The sequence below is a fragment of the Hyposmocoma kahamanoa genome, unplaced genomic scaffold (genome assembly GCF_003589595.1).
Source record: "Hyposmocoma kahamanoa isolate Upper Pololo Valley unplaced genomic scaffold, ASM358959v1 92, whole genome shotgun sequence".
Classification (NCBI taxonomy): Eukaryota; Metazoa; Arthropoda; class Insecta; order Lepidoptera; family Cosmopterigidae; genus Hyposmocoma; species Hyposmocoma kahamanoa.
In genome coordinates, this window is record NW_020654748.1 from 21,795,675 (window position 1) to 21,811,304 (window position 15,630).

At 35.0% G+C, this 15,630-nt stretch overlaps 1 protein-coding gene across 1 annotated transcript in view; it reads left to right on the forward strand.

Moving 5' to 3' along the window:
- The window catches only part of LOC113236949 (protein PFC0760c-like), a 21,577-nt gene extending 8,736 nt beyond the window's left edge, over nt 1-12,841 (forward strand). Inside the window, exons 2-4 of the mRNA XM_026473175.1 lie at nt 9,450-9,571; nt 10,531-10,640; nt 11,909-12,841. Coding sequence (XP_026328960.1) covers nt 9,450-9,571; nt 10,531-10,640; nt 11,909-12,724 — 1,048 coding nt within the window. The 3' untranslated portion in view covers nt 12,725-12,841. The remainder of the gene's footprint in view (nt 1-9,449; nt 9,572-10,530; nt 10,641-11,908) is intronic.
- The last annotated feature ends 2,789 nt before the right edge of the window (nt 12,842-15,630 follow it).

The window sequence follows — 15,630 nt, forward strand, 5'->3', positions numbered from 1 at the left end:
CGTGCAGTCGGTGATAAGAGACACACCTACCCAATATAGTTGCAGTCCCGTTCAAAGTTTTAAATGTGTTGGCTCGATGGTTTGCGCGCTATAGTGTAAAACTTTGTTTAAAGTTTCTACTGTCAGGTGTTCTACACGTGCAGCCTGTGGACCTGCTACACGCAACGGATCCTCAGCGCATTGCGGGTTCAGTATAATAATGCTTTTGCACAGGCAAATATAGATGATTTTAATGCCATCTTACAAGACAAAACTGCCAAATTTGCATCGCTGTTTCGCAGACTATAGGCTAGTTCCAATTCCTTTCTGAGGGTGATAGCAGGACGATATGATTCCCCCATCATAGCTCATTGTATGCAAAGATGCATCTCGCACTCAATAATGGTAAGTAAATGTAGGGTGCCTCATTACGTTTTATGTCTTATAACAATTATTATTGTAATGTATGTAATGTTCATTCTATTCAGTTTAATAATTATCGTTATTTTATTTGTTGGTTTGAGTTTTTAATTTATTGTATTTTATTTGGTTAATTCACTTAATTTTAATTTTGAGAATATTATTAATGATTGAAATCAGTTGATTTCATTTATGTATTTTGAAGAATAGTAAGTTTAGAATTTTCATTTTGAAGATTTAAATTTTTGATGTATTTATATCCCTATAATAATGGTTAATAATATAGGGGAACGTGGGGTATTGGGAGCCCGCGGGTAATGAGAGCGGTGTTAAACTGGACGTTCCCAATGCTCGTATTTGTGCAAATGGCACTTTTTATGTCTTCGATAACGTTCGCCAAAGTTCGAGTCCTGTGAGCGCCCCCGTAGAACTCCCCGTTTAGTCGTATGAGATGGTTGTGTGTTTTTCGCTCCGCGCTTATATATCTTGCTTATAAAGCAGTAAAATGCTACTACATTGTATTTTCACTAGCTATGTCACCATATTTACCAAATTTTAGAAGTTATGCTTGAAATCACAATAAAAATTTACGCGGATAATGAGAACTATTTGGCTCTCCTTACCCCATTGCAATATTCACTGGATATTGACACTTTCTTGTTTAATCTCATTACTTTTTAACTTATCTAATTTATGACTTAATTTTTTTTTCAGACTGATTATATATAATAGCTCCCATTTGTGATTCTTACCGGCTCCCATTTCCCGAACTGTGGGGTAACGGGAGCGAATGACATGTTAGAGTTTTTTCTTTTTCACACTTTCACATTTCACATTTTCTGTTTCACATTTTTTCTATGATTATCTAGTACCCAGATATGTGAAGCGTACGTTCATAACTAATAAAAATTTAAATTGCATACATTTTTCCTTAGTAGGCTCCCATTCCCCCACGCTCCCCTACTGTAAGTTTACGACTACTAACAAGCTATGGACCTTACTGTGGTGTGAGAATAAAAGACTTTTATTTTTTTTTATTTTTTTTCTATGAAATTGCTTGACCCGAGAGGCACTGAATCTGCGCCTGTCAAGTTGACAAGTCCCGTGTGCCTGAAGTTTCACCAGCCTTACCCCTCAAAACCGCAACGTACTAATGCTCACATTACTGCATGGTGACAGCAATATGTATGGTAGCGGCACTCCTCTTTCGCAAGGAGGTCTATTGCTACTTTAATAATATATAATTGTAATTGAAAAAAAAACCGATCTCAAAAGTTTGCTTATCTGCTTTTTTCGATTTCCATGGAATCCCTTCATCAGGTTCTGACTTCTTGGTGACAATGGGACTGTTATGGACTCGTTTGTACATTTTATGCTGTTTTTATAGTTGTCTGGTTACGGTGATTTAATAATAATAATAATAATAATAATAATTTATTCCCAAAAAAGATTGTATCACAAAATTGAGATAAATGGTAATTAAATACTAGTTGTACAAAGTGATTTGTTCAAACTCTGATCATCCAAACTAGGCACATGCCTGTATCTTGGAAATTAGTGTCCGGCCACATAAATTGAGCTATTGGAGTAAAAATTACATTAACAGATATTTTGGGCATTGGTACTAAAAAGGAGCAAGGTTTGAAATATTACAAACGAGATTAACAGTAAAATACAAAGGAATTAGGTAAGTGTGAGTGCCAGTGGGTGTGTGTGTTGGAGCGTGTGTGGGTGTACGCGTGGGTGAGTGTTTGGGAGTGAGTGTGGATGAGTGAGTGTGAGAATTTGTGTATGTGGGTGTAAGTGAGTGATTAAGTGCTGTTTGGTAGTAGAATTTCTGTATCAGCATAGTTCAGATTTAAAAGCCAATTTGACGAAGTATGTTTAAGCTCAAATTTATTTAAATTGGTAATGTTCAAAATGTTGTTAACACGGTTGTAGATTATGGAGCTGGATATATGATACTGTCGAGATGAAAACGTTGTTTTGTGTGGGGGGACGGGACAGACTGTGCGTTTTTTCCTTTTGGAAGGGTCCGCCAGTGGTACCAAAGAGTGTTTCCGTACAACTGCACGAAGCACAAAGAGTTGTCTCACTGTCAAAACTCTAGAGATGGAATATAAATCTTTAGTAGGAAATCTGTAGGGTTTGGAGTGAATGACTTTGAGAACAGCTATTTGTGGATTACATGTATTGTGTCAAGTGAAAAGTCGACTTTTATTTGCGGAAAATATTTTTTAATTTGTGATAGTCGAAACGCACGCTGAACAGCATCGCGCGCATCAGGGATTACCTCGAGAGTATACCGTTTCAAACAAAAGAATTTTCAAAATCGGTTCAGAATTGACCGAAGAAATCGGTAAGTACACCGACATGCTTATAAAATTTGAGGATTTTCCTCTATTTCCATGGATTCACTCATGAGATTCTGACTTGGTGACAATGGGACCACCACGAGAATGCAGCCTTTGAAACAAAATAAAATTAACAGAAAGAACAGCGACATCTCTAGGCAGGGCTGGTAGCGGTAAAGGTACCTAGGTGAAGAAATAAAAAAAAATTCAAAATCAGTCCACAATTGACGGCGAAATCGGAAAATATACATACAATCCAACGTATAACCTCCTCCTTTTTTTTTAAGTTGGTTTAAAATAAAGCTATATACAATATTCGACTTTTTGTTCCACCTTAATAAAAATGTCACCCAGAAGTGTCATGGTCAATTATTAGTTCGAGAGTCCGCAGAGTTTCACAATCTTATAATAAATAACTTGTTAGTACGCAACAATCTGAGAAAGTTCTGTATAATATGTTAAACAGAGCATTGAACATAACAACCATGTCGCAAAACTATTTTGTGAATTGTAATCATTCGTAGAGTCAACGATCGATTTTCATATCCGATTTCTTAAGACTTAAAACCAATGATCCAAGCCAAGCAATCGGAATGTAAAATCGTCATTTTACGTAATTTATGTAACCCATTTATACGTCCCAGTGGTGAGCACGGGTTTCCTCTCAGGCGAGGGTTTAGGCCATAGTCCGCCACGCTGGCCTAATGCGGGTTGGGGACTTTACACGTTTTCGGAGGGTTGTGAATATTCTTCGACGTGCAACTTTCATGTTTTCCTTCACCGAAACGTTCATGGTAAGTTTCAAATTAAATTTCGCTCATAAGTCAGAGGTGCGAGGCCGGATTGGAATCTACGACGCACTTCAAACCATTAGGTTAACAATTTACTTAAGTTATATTTAAGTCACTCTATATAAACGTCATCATATGGTAGTTAAATTATTATTAATAAATAAAATCATTAATAAATTATATTATTAATAGTTTAACTTACTCAACTATAATAATTGAATTTACTCTACTATTAAGTATTCATTATAGTAGAATAAATAAACTTTTCCGCAGAGAGGCAAACTAATGACGTTTTATGATGCTTAAAGAGGAGAGTTATAAAATTTCACATGTACAGTCAACAGCACATTAAGCTGTACACTTTTCGAATGTCACAACCTGTGCAACGAAACAAGATCCATAAATGTGTAGCTTGATGTGCTGCCATCTGTACAAGTTTGTTTCATGTAGTTCACACCGGCACAGTTGCTTCAGCTGTACCAAGCAAAAGTCCGATCGTGTATGGAGTACATGCTGCCACTAATGGGATAGCTCTGCTAACTACCAACTGGCCACCTTGGATTCAATAGACAAGCGTGCTAAGAGCCTTATAGATCACTCGGAATTAGTAGAGGCGAAGCTGCAGAGCCCTGAACACCGCCGTAGAGTGCCAGCTTATCGTAATTCTAGAGAGAGTGTACGATGGAATTGCATAATTTGATTCCGCTTTCCCCTCACCATCATCGGGGGACTAGACGTGGGCTGGGGTTTCACCCCTATGTTGTGGATATTCCCCGGATTCACACGAAACGTTTCGCAATTGTGGTGGGATTCCCTGCCTGCAGACTTGTTCCCCAAACGGTATACTTGGACCTTTTCAAGGCGAGTGTGAATAGGCATTATTTTGGTGTGCATGCTACATCATATGATGCGTTAGCATCTAATAATCTGTGATCATATGAGATGGAGGTCAAATGCGCAATTATTTTTTATAAAAAAAAGGTCGTATTATTCTTATGACTTTCATGCGACAAAATCATACGCCAAAAGTGATGACACACGTGGCTCTGTTATACTAAAGATACGAATACCATAATAATTACCAAGGCTTAAATCCAAACTAAATACTTTAATGTCATGCTAGTAAAACAGCGTGACATTCAATAAACTTAAAAAAAATACAATGATTAAAGTGACATCTCTTAGTCAGTAATGGTAGCTTTAAAGGTACCTCCCTGAGCGAAAAAATTAATTTCTCACAGATGGCGCTACTGCTAAAAAAGTCGTTGAAAACCAAAAAACAAAGAACTGCAACAAACAGATAGAAGGGTTCGTAAGGTCTGCTGTTCCGTGGCTTGATTAGCGTGGATTAATCTGGCACTGGTTCGATACCAGAAGATCGAATGAAATTTTCTTAGTGTTTCGATCTTTGTTAAAATAATTAAAAATACTTTAAAGTTATTAACATGAAAAAAAAAACTATGAAAAAAAAAACTTATAAACTCTATGACGAAAATTGTTTGATTGACAAAGTATCAACGTCAAAACAGACTGTCAAACTATTTTATAAAATAATATCAGTACAGAGTACTAAAAAAACTATATAACTAGACAAGATTCGCCTCCTTGTTTGCCACCCTTAGAGGTGGAACATTTTCTTTAAATTTAAATGGGACCACTACTGAGGCACCCTCTTTCCAACAAAAAAAGTATCATCAAAATCGGTTCACAATTACGCGTTACAAACATTAAAAAAAAAACATACTGTCGAATTGAGAACCTTCTGCTTTTTTGAAGTCGTTTAAAAAACCGATCTCAAAAGTTCGTGGAATTACTTGTATTGGTCAAATTTAATTGAAATCGGTTACCGGGCAGTGCGCGAAACCGGGTTAATCCCCTAGCTTACCACCCTTAGTGGTGGAATATTTTCTGCAAATTTAAATGGAACTAATACCGAGGTATCCTCTTTCCAACAAAAACAGAATCATCAAAATCGGAGTAATCACGTGACATATGTGCAAAAAACAAGTCTAATTGAGAACCTCCTCCTTTCTTAACAAACAAAAGTGTATCGTTGCCAATGAGTATGTGTGTGTGTATATGTTTTTGATAGTTTATTGGACCATCTCTAGATCCAATCAAATAAATTTCATGTTATCGATTTTCCTATTCGATTATTTCAAGCGACCATTGGTCAACTGTTGTCAACCACTGACAAAAATAGACTGTTACCTTCACTATAAATGAAAATAACAGTGGTAGACTGACTTACAGCTATTGTCATTTCCAACATGTTACAACGTCTAAACATAACGGTAGATTTCCCATTAAATTTTCATTAATATAAATAATTTAAACATCAAGTTTTAATTGAACTAATTCTAATTGGAAATTGTGAGAGTGATGTGTGGTGTTAATTGAAAATGTTGTGATCTATTAGTAACCAATTTTCGTTCTTATTCATTGGTGGAATAGTGTTTATGTTGTTTTAACATACCTACGGCTTGCGATTTAATTTATTTCAAAGTGAAATTGAAAAATTACTTTAATTTACTAGTTAGTTATTAATCAACAAAACAAAATCACATTTTCATTTTCTTCTAGTCCAATTGAAAATCCAATAGCATATTTATTGGAATTGGTGTTCGGGAATTATACACAATTCACAGTATCTGTTCCATAACTTAATTCATAAAATAAAGTTTACTCTAAAGTTGCTCTATCAGTGGTAGTGTTACTAAGAAACAAAACTACTTTTTAATTCTTAAAATTTGCTTAAACATTATAAAAAGTATTCTAGAGTAAATAAAAAAATACGTCAAAACCCATTGACTTACAATTATATGGACGTCGGGTCCGCGCTAAAAAGTGTCCGCACTTGTAAGGCGCTAAAATCGTATACAGAGCGCGACACTCCGCTTTAGTCTTCATTTGTTCTACTGACAGCGCGATACTGCGATGACATTACAATTTAAATTTCGAATAGGTTGACTTGGGACATTTTTTTCGTGGTTTTTGTATTAGACCCGTCGTCCATTTATTTGTAAATCAATGTCAAAACCAAAGGAATTTTCCAAATGGCCACCGTAAAAATATAACGATTTCCTGCAAAAATGTCAGAAAATGAAATTATTAAATAAAAATTTATATCTAAGAATTGGTGGTATGGCCAATTAGATGCCTTAGCCTGTTCCGAAAGACGAAAAATTTTACTACTATTAATTTTTTTTATATAATATCAAGTAACGGGACGAACAAGTCGTGCGCCTGTCCATAATACAGTTGCAGTGCCACTCAGAGCTTTAACTCGGAAAGATCTGAAGGGCAATGCCACTGCGTCCGTCACCCTGAGGCAAGTTGACAAGTCCCATGGGCCTGTACCGGAATTTACTATTTTTTCTCGTATAATTGTTTTTTTTTTTCAAATAAACCAACGTTTCGTGCCCTTTACACGTCCCATAGTCACAGTTGACTGAACTTAGTTAGACTCGTTTTTTGAGGAAATAATCAGAAGTCAATTTAGACCGAATAATTAAAATCATTGCCCTTCTTTTCGGTTTCATCAAATTGGGTAAAAAATGTGTACACAGCTTCATTCATTGGCTTCGCTATTGTCTCTGGGACTACAAAATAAATCAGATCTACAAAGAAGCCGTATTAGACCAAGTAATTAAAATCATTGCCGCTCTTTTCGGTTTCAAGAAGCTGGGTAAAAAATGTACTTACCTCCACTATTGTCTCTGGTATTACAAAATTAAACAGATCTAGAGCGTACGTGGGAAAGCTATTACTGACTTTTATAGACGAGGTTCAATAGAAAACAATGTTTCTTTATATTGATCATTATCTAACGAACGTTATGTTGCGAAACTTTCACTTAATTTATATAAATATAGTTAAATACAGAATTTACTCTTGTAAAAATAAAACTAATTAATAGGAAACTTACCAAGCATATTTAAATCTTTTCGTACCTTTCGTTTATAAAGGCAAATGTGTTCATATGTGAAAAGTATATTCATTACAAGAAAGTCATAAAAATAATACGATCTACATGAAACAAAGCATTTACATGTGAAATTTTATAACGCGTAATTAAGTTTTTTAGTAGCAGTAGAGCGCCTTGTGAAACTTTTGTAATCGATACGTGCTCTAGAATGTGTGATTCAGGATGTAAGGTTTATTTGATTTATCGTTAATTATTTCCCTTTCTGTCCTATTTATGATATTAATTCGCAGTCTTTTTGATAGATTTAGTAGCAGCAGAGCTCCTTGTAAAAGAGTTCGTCCAGGGAAGTACTGCCACCTTAGTTATTTCTGCCGTCAAGCAGTAATTACTGTGTTCCGGTTTTAAAGGGTAAGGGTGCAGGTGAAATTGTAGGATGGGACTTGTCAACTTATGTGTCAGGGTGAATGGGCACTTGTTTTCGTTTAACTAAGGTAAACGATTTATTTATGGGGAACTGTATACGTTTTTACAATAAGATTCCGGAGCATATATTAAGTTTACCATTGCCTAAGTTTACAACTTACATTAAAAGTATTTTAATTGAAAAGTCATATTACAAAATTGTAGACTACGTGTTAGACAAAGATGTATGGAAAGTCAACGTGAGTCTAGATTCCACACAAATATGATTCAAAATGTAGTGTATAGCATTTAAGTTTATTTGAAAAGAGCAATCGCTAGAGTTTCTTGCTCGTTCTTTTCACGGAGGTCAGCGTAGTGAACGAGCAGTAGCTTAAAAAATGACGTTTGACTTTGACTTTGACGGGCGCAGTGATGGTGCCCCTCAGATCTTTGCAATTTAAAGCTCTGAGTGGCACTGTAACTGTTATGGAAAGTGTCACGTTGCTAAAAAAGTTATCAACTGATTTCGGTCGTGCCTCTCAAGCAGAGGCCGTGGGTTCGAACCCGGGCTGGCACCTCTAACTTTCTCGGAATTTTTGTGCATAATTTAAAATGAAATTTACCATGAGCTTTTCGGTAAAGAAACACATTGTTATGAAACCTGCACGTCGAAGAGTTAAGTAACTTAATAAATAAGTTAACGCACGACAGGTGGGTAGGTCACTTACATAGAACAAAATATTCAAAATCCACTGTACTCAAATCAATATTCACTGTCAACAACGGATTTTTGAACAAATTTACACGAGCTACGATTACGCACACTTATTTTTCAAGAATTTAGCTTTGTGATTAAATGATATAATTATAATTTAAATATCATTTTTAAGCCTAAGTATGATTGTCACTTGAACTGAATTGAATTGAACTGTTTTATTTGATGTATTTAATTGTTATTTTTTAAAGATAACACTTCCACTGGTTAGTCATACTATATTCTATCTATTTATGCCATTGTACTTTGATTATGGACTTGTTTACTGTTTTTATCAAACTATTAAAACAACTACGACCTCACTGCACTCTCCCTGGATGGCGCTCTTTTTATGAAATTTTTAATTTACTTTAAATAAGAAAATTTTTGTGAAATCATTAATAAAAAGATTGAATCATACTAAATCTAAGTATTAAATATTTGTGATGATGTTAAAACATCATATAGCGATTTCCCGAGGACGGTTACCGGACACCCACGCTGCGTCACACGTCGCAGTCCATAAGTGTAAATCAATAAATAGTGTTTTAATGTTTTATTATTGTCATTATGTATGTTAGTCTATAATTATAATTTAATTTACGGGTTTTTATAACCTGATCATAAATAAAATAAATAAAAAACACACTCAAATAATTCTTCTCAGGGAAATCTGCTTTAGGAAAGGGCAGTAGTTTTAATCGATGTGACAATTTAAAGTTAAAATTTCTTATCTATGAAATTAAAACATGTTTGATTTAAATTGAATAGGAATTTAAAAGGAAGTAAAGGATATTCAGTGCTACTAATAAATATTCCAGAAATGGCTTTTTTGCCTGCTCGTCGCATCTGCAGGACCTCTCTGGAGCCCCGCGCGGGCTGTCTCAGTACGCGTGCCTCCAAAAGCCCCGACCACACTTGAGGCTCAGACCAAGTTTTTTCAGTAAGTATTGCCAACAAAAGTGCTTTAATAAGTTTCACTTTCAAGCGACTTTATTACAAGGTTATATAAAAAGGTCCAACAATACTTTGAGATGTGATAATAGAAAAGGCTAGTGAAAATATTCAATTGCAATTGTTCGTTGTTATAAATCGTATTAGACTCTCAATTATTACCGATATTCTTATATGACTTATATGATGACTTCTTATATGACGGCCTCCGTGGTCGTGTGGCTTGCACACCGGTTTTCATGGTGTCGCCATCTCTGAGGTCCCGGATTCGATCCCCGGCCGGGTCAGTGTAAAAAACTAACTAACAGAGTGTTACCTAAGAACTCGATAACAGAGTGTTGTTTCCGATTTCCATAACGCAAGTGCTTTAGCTACTGACTTTGGGATCAGAGCAACGTATGATGTTGTCTAATATTTATTTATTTATTATTTATTATCTTAGCCTATTTGATGCCGAGTGGATGAGAGTTTCTTTTAATTTGTATTTTTTTATTCATTTTGCTGTGATACATATTAATTTTTTTTATGATATTAAGCGCCGTGATGACGAAGTCATGGGCCTGGTGATAAGCTACACGCCTATTCATAACAGTTGCAGTGCCATTCAAAGATTTAAATCGCAAAGATCTGATTAGAATTGTCACTGCACCCTGAGACATAAGTTGACAAGTACCATGTTCCTGTAATTTCACCAGCACGGCAGAAATAGGTAAGGCTGCCGTACTTCCCTGGGCGAAGTCTAATACCGCTTCAATTTTTAAACGTACTGTATCTAACGTAAATTGGAACACACAGCTGATGTTTTCCAAAAATTATATCCATGCCCCTAATTGATATTCTAATTACTACCACTATATTAAGTAACATTTCATAAAAACTAGCTTCATATTGTTGTCCATTATGGAACGGTATCGAATACTAATGGCCGTTATAGGGATTTTTTCTCAGTACAGTTGAGCCCGTACAAGATAGAGTTCGGACACGTGTGCGAGGATCCTAACTCCTGGGAGCAGCGCTACGAGAAGAAGGACTTCAAAAACCATAGGGATATGGGCAAAGTACATACCATAAAATCTCTCCCTTCTTTTTCTCTCTCTCTTGCTGCTTCTTCTTCTTCATCTTTGAACCGGTCTCCTCTATCTTGCCACTTTCAGCTGCTATAACAATAACCAAGCCATCTCTTATAAGTGCATATTGCCTTCTATCGTTAACTAATACCTACCCATAGTCCTTTTTTCCACATTTTGTTTAAAAAATAAATTTATACTTTAGAAATGAAACTATTTTTTCGAACCTAAATGGCGGTTTAACGGTAATGGCGGCTGTTTACATGGAGTCCAATCCCATTCTCCGTCAGAAACAATTATTGTCAAATAAGTAACACTCTACCACATCAAAAAACAATATCGAGTATGAAGCTTCATTCACATCAAGCGTATTTTAATTTGGTCGTAAATTTGACAGTAATTATTCAGCTAAGTGAGATAGTAAAGTTATAAACCAGTTATCTAATATTAATGCAAACCACGTTGAGTCATTTCGGGGCTTATAAAGAGCCTGAAACGTTGGTTTATTTGAAAAAGAAAAACAAATATACGCTATATAGATCCGAAAAAGAAGATATTTATACAGTTCATCATATGGCATTTAATTCTTCTAAACTAACATTATTTATTTGTTATTAGTCGTACATTTATCCAAAGTACGCTTAAAAGCTATTAGAGAATATAACCTGTCACATAAGCCATAAAAGGTCAACTAAAAAAATCTCGTCGATCAAAAGTGTTAAGAAATTGCGTAGTTCAATTTACTTCCTTATTGTCAACTGACCGACCATCTTATAGACGATACATTTCTAACAATATAATTAACACCTCTATCTGTTTCTGCGCTGCTTCGCTTGGCTCCGCTTAGGTACAGGAACCTTCCGAGTCACGAGGACTTCGACCAGGGTCACCGACAGGGCAGCGACAAGCACTTCACCGAACGCCATGAGAAGGCCCGTCCCGGTGAGGGACTCTTCTCAGCTAAAGTACGCTTCTGCTCTCTTCTTTCTATCCCGGGCTATTTATTCATTCATATTATATATATTAGGTTTATTATGTACTACCTAGTAGGTTTTATATGTGTAGACGTTCATATCATCAAGTTTCAGATCTAATCTTTAACAAAAGCTTATTTAAATTGCTCCATCCACCAATTTACTGCGAATTAATATTGTTCAATTTTCTCACTAAAACTGTAGATTCTAAACAAGGTACTCTATGCAAAACTTTTTAAATTTGATCTTAAATATTATTCATACTAATATTGTCGTTTTCTCCAGGTGCGATGGGGCGACAAACAAGGAGGGTACGGAGAACACTACTGGGATCTGAACCATGCCGGACATGCTGGCAATCATAATAACGATGAAGATGACTCCTATCGATCCGACGAAACGCCTTACAGTTCACCATACCAACCTAATGACGACTCCTACGGCGTTCACGATACAAATGATGATGGTGATACGTACGACGACTCTAGTGATCAATCTCCCAAATATACGGAGTATAATCCAGAAAACACCCAAAACAGCGATGAGACAAACAGAGCAAAGAGAGCTCATCCTAGACTCAAAACTGAAAAACAGCAGAGGTCAACAGAAAGTCCAAGAAAGCTGCAAAGATTCCGCAAAATCAAAGAACCTACAGTTGCTGCGAGTAATGTTGAACCCATTGAACCAACCGCGGCCAATGTTGAACAAGTTGAAACTACTGATAGGCCTTTGAAAAGACGCAGTAAATTGAGACAAGTTAAGACATCGAAAGACGAATATCAAGAACCTGATCAGGACGACTTGAAAGCGAAAAGTTCAAATACTCAGGTACAAACCCAAAACCCGAACGTTCAGCTACAAAGTAGCCAATACTCTAACGTCCAAGAGCAGAATAATCAATACAGGAGGCCTGTGGAACAAACTTTGTACGTACCTTACGAAAGTGGAGCAGGAGTGAGGCAGTACCAATCGCCGAATTCGAACGAAGCTGCAAATGTTCCAAGATTGTTTCTAGAAGCTGCGACGGGCCACGTGGTGGACAGAGCCACGGGGAAAGCATATATTTTACAACCTGTTGCCGTTAACAATAATTACAATTAGTTATGTTTAATATTAGCCGATTAATTAATTTATTTTTTATGATTAAATAACTGTTATGACAATTTATGACAGTTCGTTTATAAGTTCGTTTATAGGCTAGTATAGGTTTCTTTGAAAAAACAAATATACGATACGATTTAAATCCGGCAAAATAGTTTCATTTTCTTTGTGTAACAATCGCGAAAACCTAAGAACTCGATAGTTCGTTTATAATTTTGTCTTTTTTATTTAAGGACCATTCTCATTTCTGCAATTTTTTTGTGCATATGTGTTAAAAAACGATATACTTGTATTACTTAGTCAATTCCTATTTAAAATTAATCGAGGTAGTTTACGTCAATATGATTTTTAGTTATATATTATTATATTTACACAAAATAAATATTTATTTAAATCATCATTAAGAAAGTGTCGAAAATGTCATTTCCATGTCGTGTGCAAAGTCCATTTAAAATTAAACATATTTATCTGTAATAAATAAACTAATCTATATTATTTTACGATAATACGTAGAATAAATTTTCTAAAAACACTAAATAATTGCAACATAAATAAAATGGATTGAAAATATTTCATAACGTTTGTGCATGAAACAATTGTCACCTCCATGCACAAACTTATTGAACGTAGCCATAATTTTTATTAAATCAGTCCACAACTTAGAGGATGGAAAAAAATAAAGGAATAATACTAGGTTCTTAAGTGAAACATATTGTAGGATACGGTATCTTACATTTGAGACTACTTTAAATCATATCAGAAAAAATTGTTTTTTTCTTTTATTTAGTCCATTTTTGAGAATGGCCTTTAATATGATTTTTCTACTCTCGTACTTTAATCTGTCAACATGTCAATTATAAATTCTTATACCACATCATGAAAGCGGTCTTTTTAGTTCTGAATCAAAATTCTATTGTCTATTGTACTCGATTCAAAAAAAGAGCGTCGTATTATTCCCAATTAAAATATTAATTAGGACGGGCCATAAATCTTTATTAAAAAAAAGGTTGGTTAAAATTTAATGCGGTACTTGGCCAGTTCTATTCTATCTCTTTGGTATTTTGTTTTACGTTTATTTGTCTTTCCTCTAAAATTAAATAATTATATGAAGAGACTGTATGGTGGAACCTTTGCCTACAAATGGGTTAAAATTTGTTGAAAAAAAAAAGCGTTTGGTGTCATGGATTATTAACAAAATGTATATTAAATATTAGTTCTGTTTCATAATTTTATTTACTCGTAGAAAAAGTATTGTATGCAACCATTACATAATTAGGTCTTAAAATCTCGTACCTATTACCTACTTAGGTCACTCGGCAAGGCCTCGTGGCCTGAATACAACGCTCGGCTTTAAGAACCCTCTTTATGCAACAATTGCATAAAATACTATTAATTGACCTTAGGATAGGTTCCAAAAAAGCCTCATTCTCTTTGAAAATATCTGTAATAAAAATTACTATTTGGCGCTTAAAGTACTTTACTCTCACATACAGAAAAAGTCAGATAAAGGAATTTTAATTTTTCTGATTTATTCAATTTTATTTTATTTACACTATATTCTGTTTGCAGTGCGTCGTAAAACAGATAAGTTTTCTTATGGAAAGTGATTTTCTAATAACCTGTCTTACAAGTAACCACCTATAAGATCTGACCTATGCATTTTCTAACAAGAACTATTTGTGTAAAAATTTTACTAAACGCAGTGCTGTAGTTACAGAATATATATTACTACGAGAACCATACACAGTTGAACGATGGAAATTAGTTTTCATTGTTCCACTGTATACAGAGGAATTTTCGTTTCGCAGCTGGCAAGACACCACTTCCAGTAATAAGCGTTAAAGTACTATTTGCTTATAAATTCTGTATAAGCAATGTCTATGCAGTAATCAGTTTCTTATTGGTCCTTGCTTAAACGACTTTGATAGCCTCTGTGGCCCAACGGTTCGCATTATAGTAGAACCAATTTGAGAAATGCACTTTTCTAAATTAGTTGTAGTGTTTTGGTGATTTCCATTGTTTTATACTCATAGTACAGGGAACTCCCCGTGAGAGTGTGAGACCACAAAATTGGTGTTACCATAATAATTAAAAAAAATCTGCTAGCAGTACTAAGTTCCTTTTTTTTCTCTCGATATTCAGCAGACATAGTCACAACTGTCTATAGCCCGTATTTACCTGTGTAATATTTAAATTGTACCGTATACCACCTTTATCTGGCGACTTTGGCGCTATGTTTTACAAATCCTCACGGGTGGAATCCTAAAATTGTGTTAAATTTGATTCCACAAATTCCCACCAAAGTAGTACTTGCTACACAGTGGGGATTTGTGGAAGAATAATCCCCACCAAGATATTATTTTATTTATTAGGTAAATTTGTAGATTTTGCCGTAACACCGACATTGATTTTCAGCTCCAATGTCCCGTCAATATTACAACACATATATATTTTTCTTAAATTGAAAATTGACTTTTGAACTTCCTTTAAAATATTGAATTATTCTTACGTGGGTACACAAGAATTGTTTGAGTACTCAAACAATTTGTTTATCTTCGCCAAAGAACGAGTAAAAAAAGTCAACTCGGTTCTAATACATAGCATTTTTAGTGGGGATTTGTGGAGCATACAACTTTGGCGATATTATCTATCCCTCCCGCTGAAGTACGCGACATGGTTACAATCATTACTGGTAGAGTACAGAGTTATCCGAAGTCCTTTAATCTTGGTCCTTACTTCATCTTCGAATTTCGAAGTTAAAAATTAGGTCTATTTTATTTTTGGGAGCTTTTGTTATCGCTTTAATTTAGTTTTTGTTTTGTTTGTAACTTTGTTTTGTAATTCTCTATTTGTATACGTATGAATGTCTTTGAAAGTATTTTTATTTTTTCTTGTGTAGTGCCAGT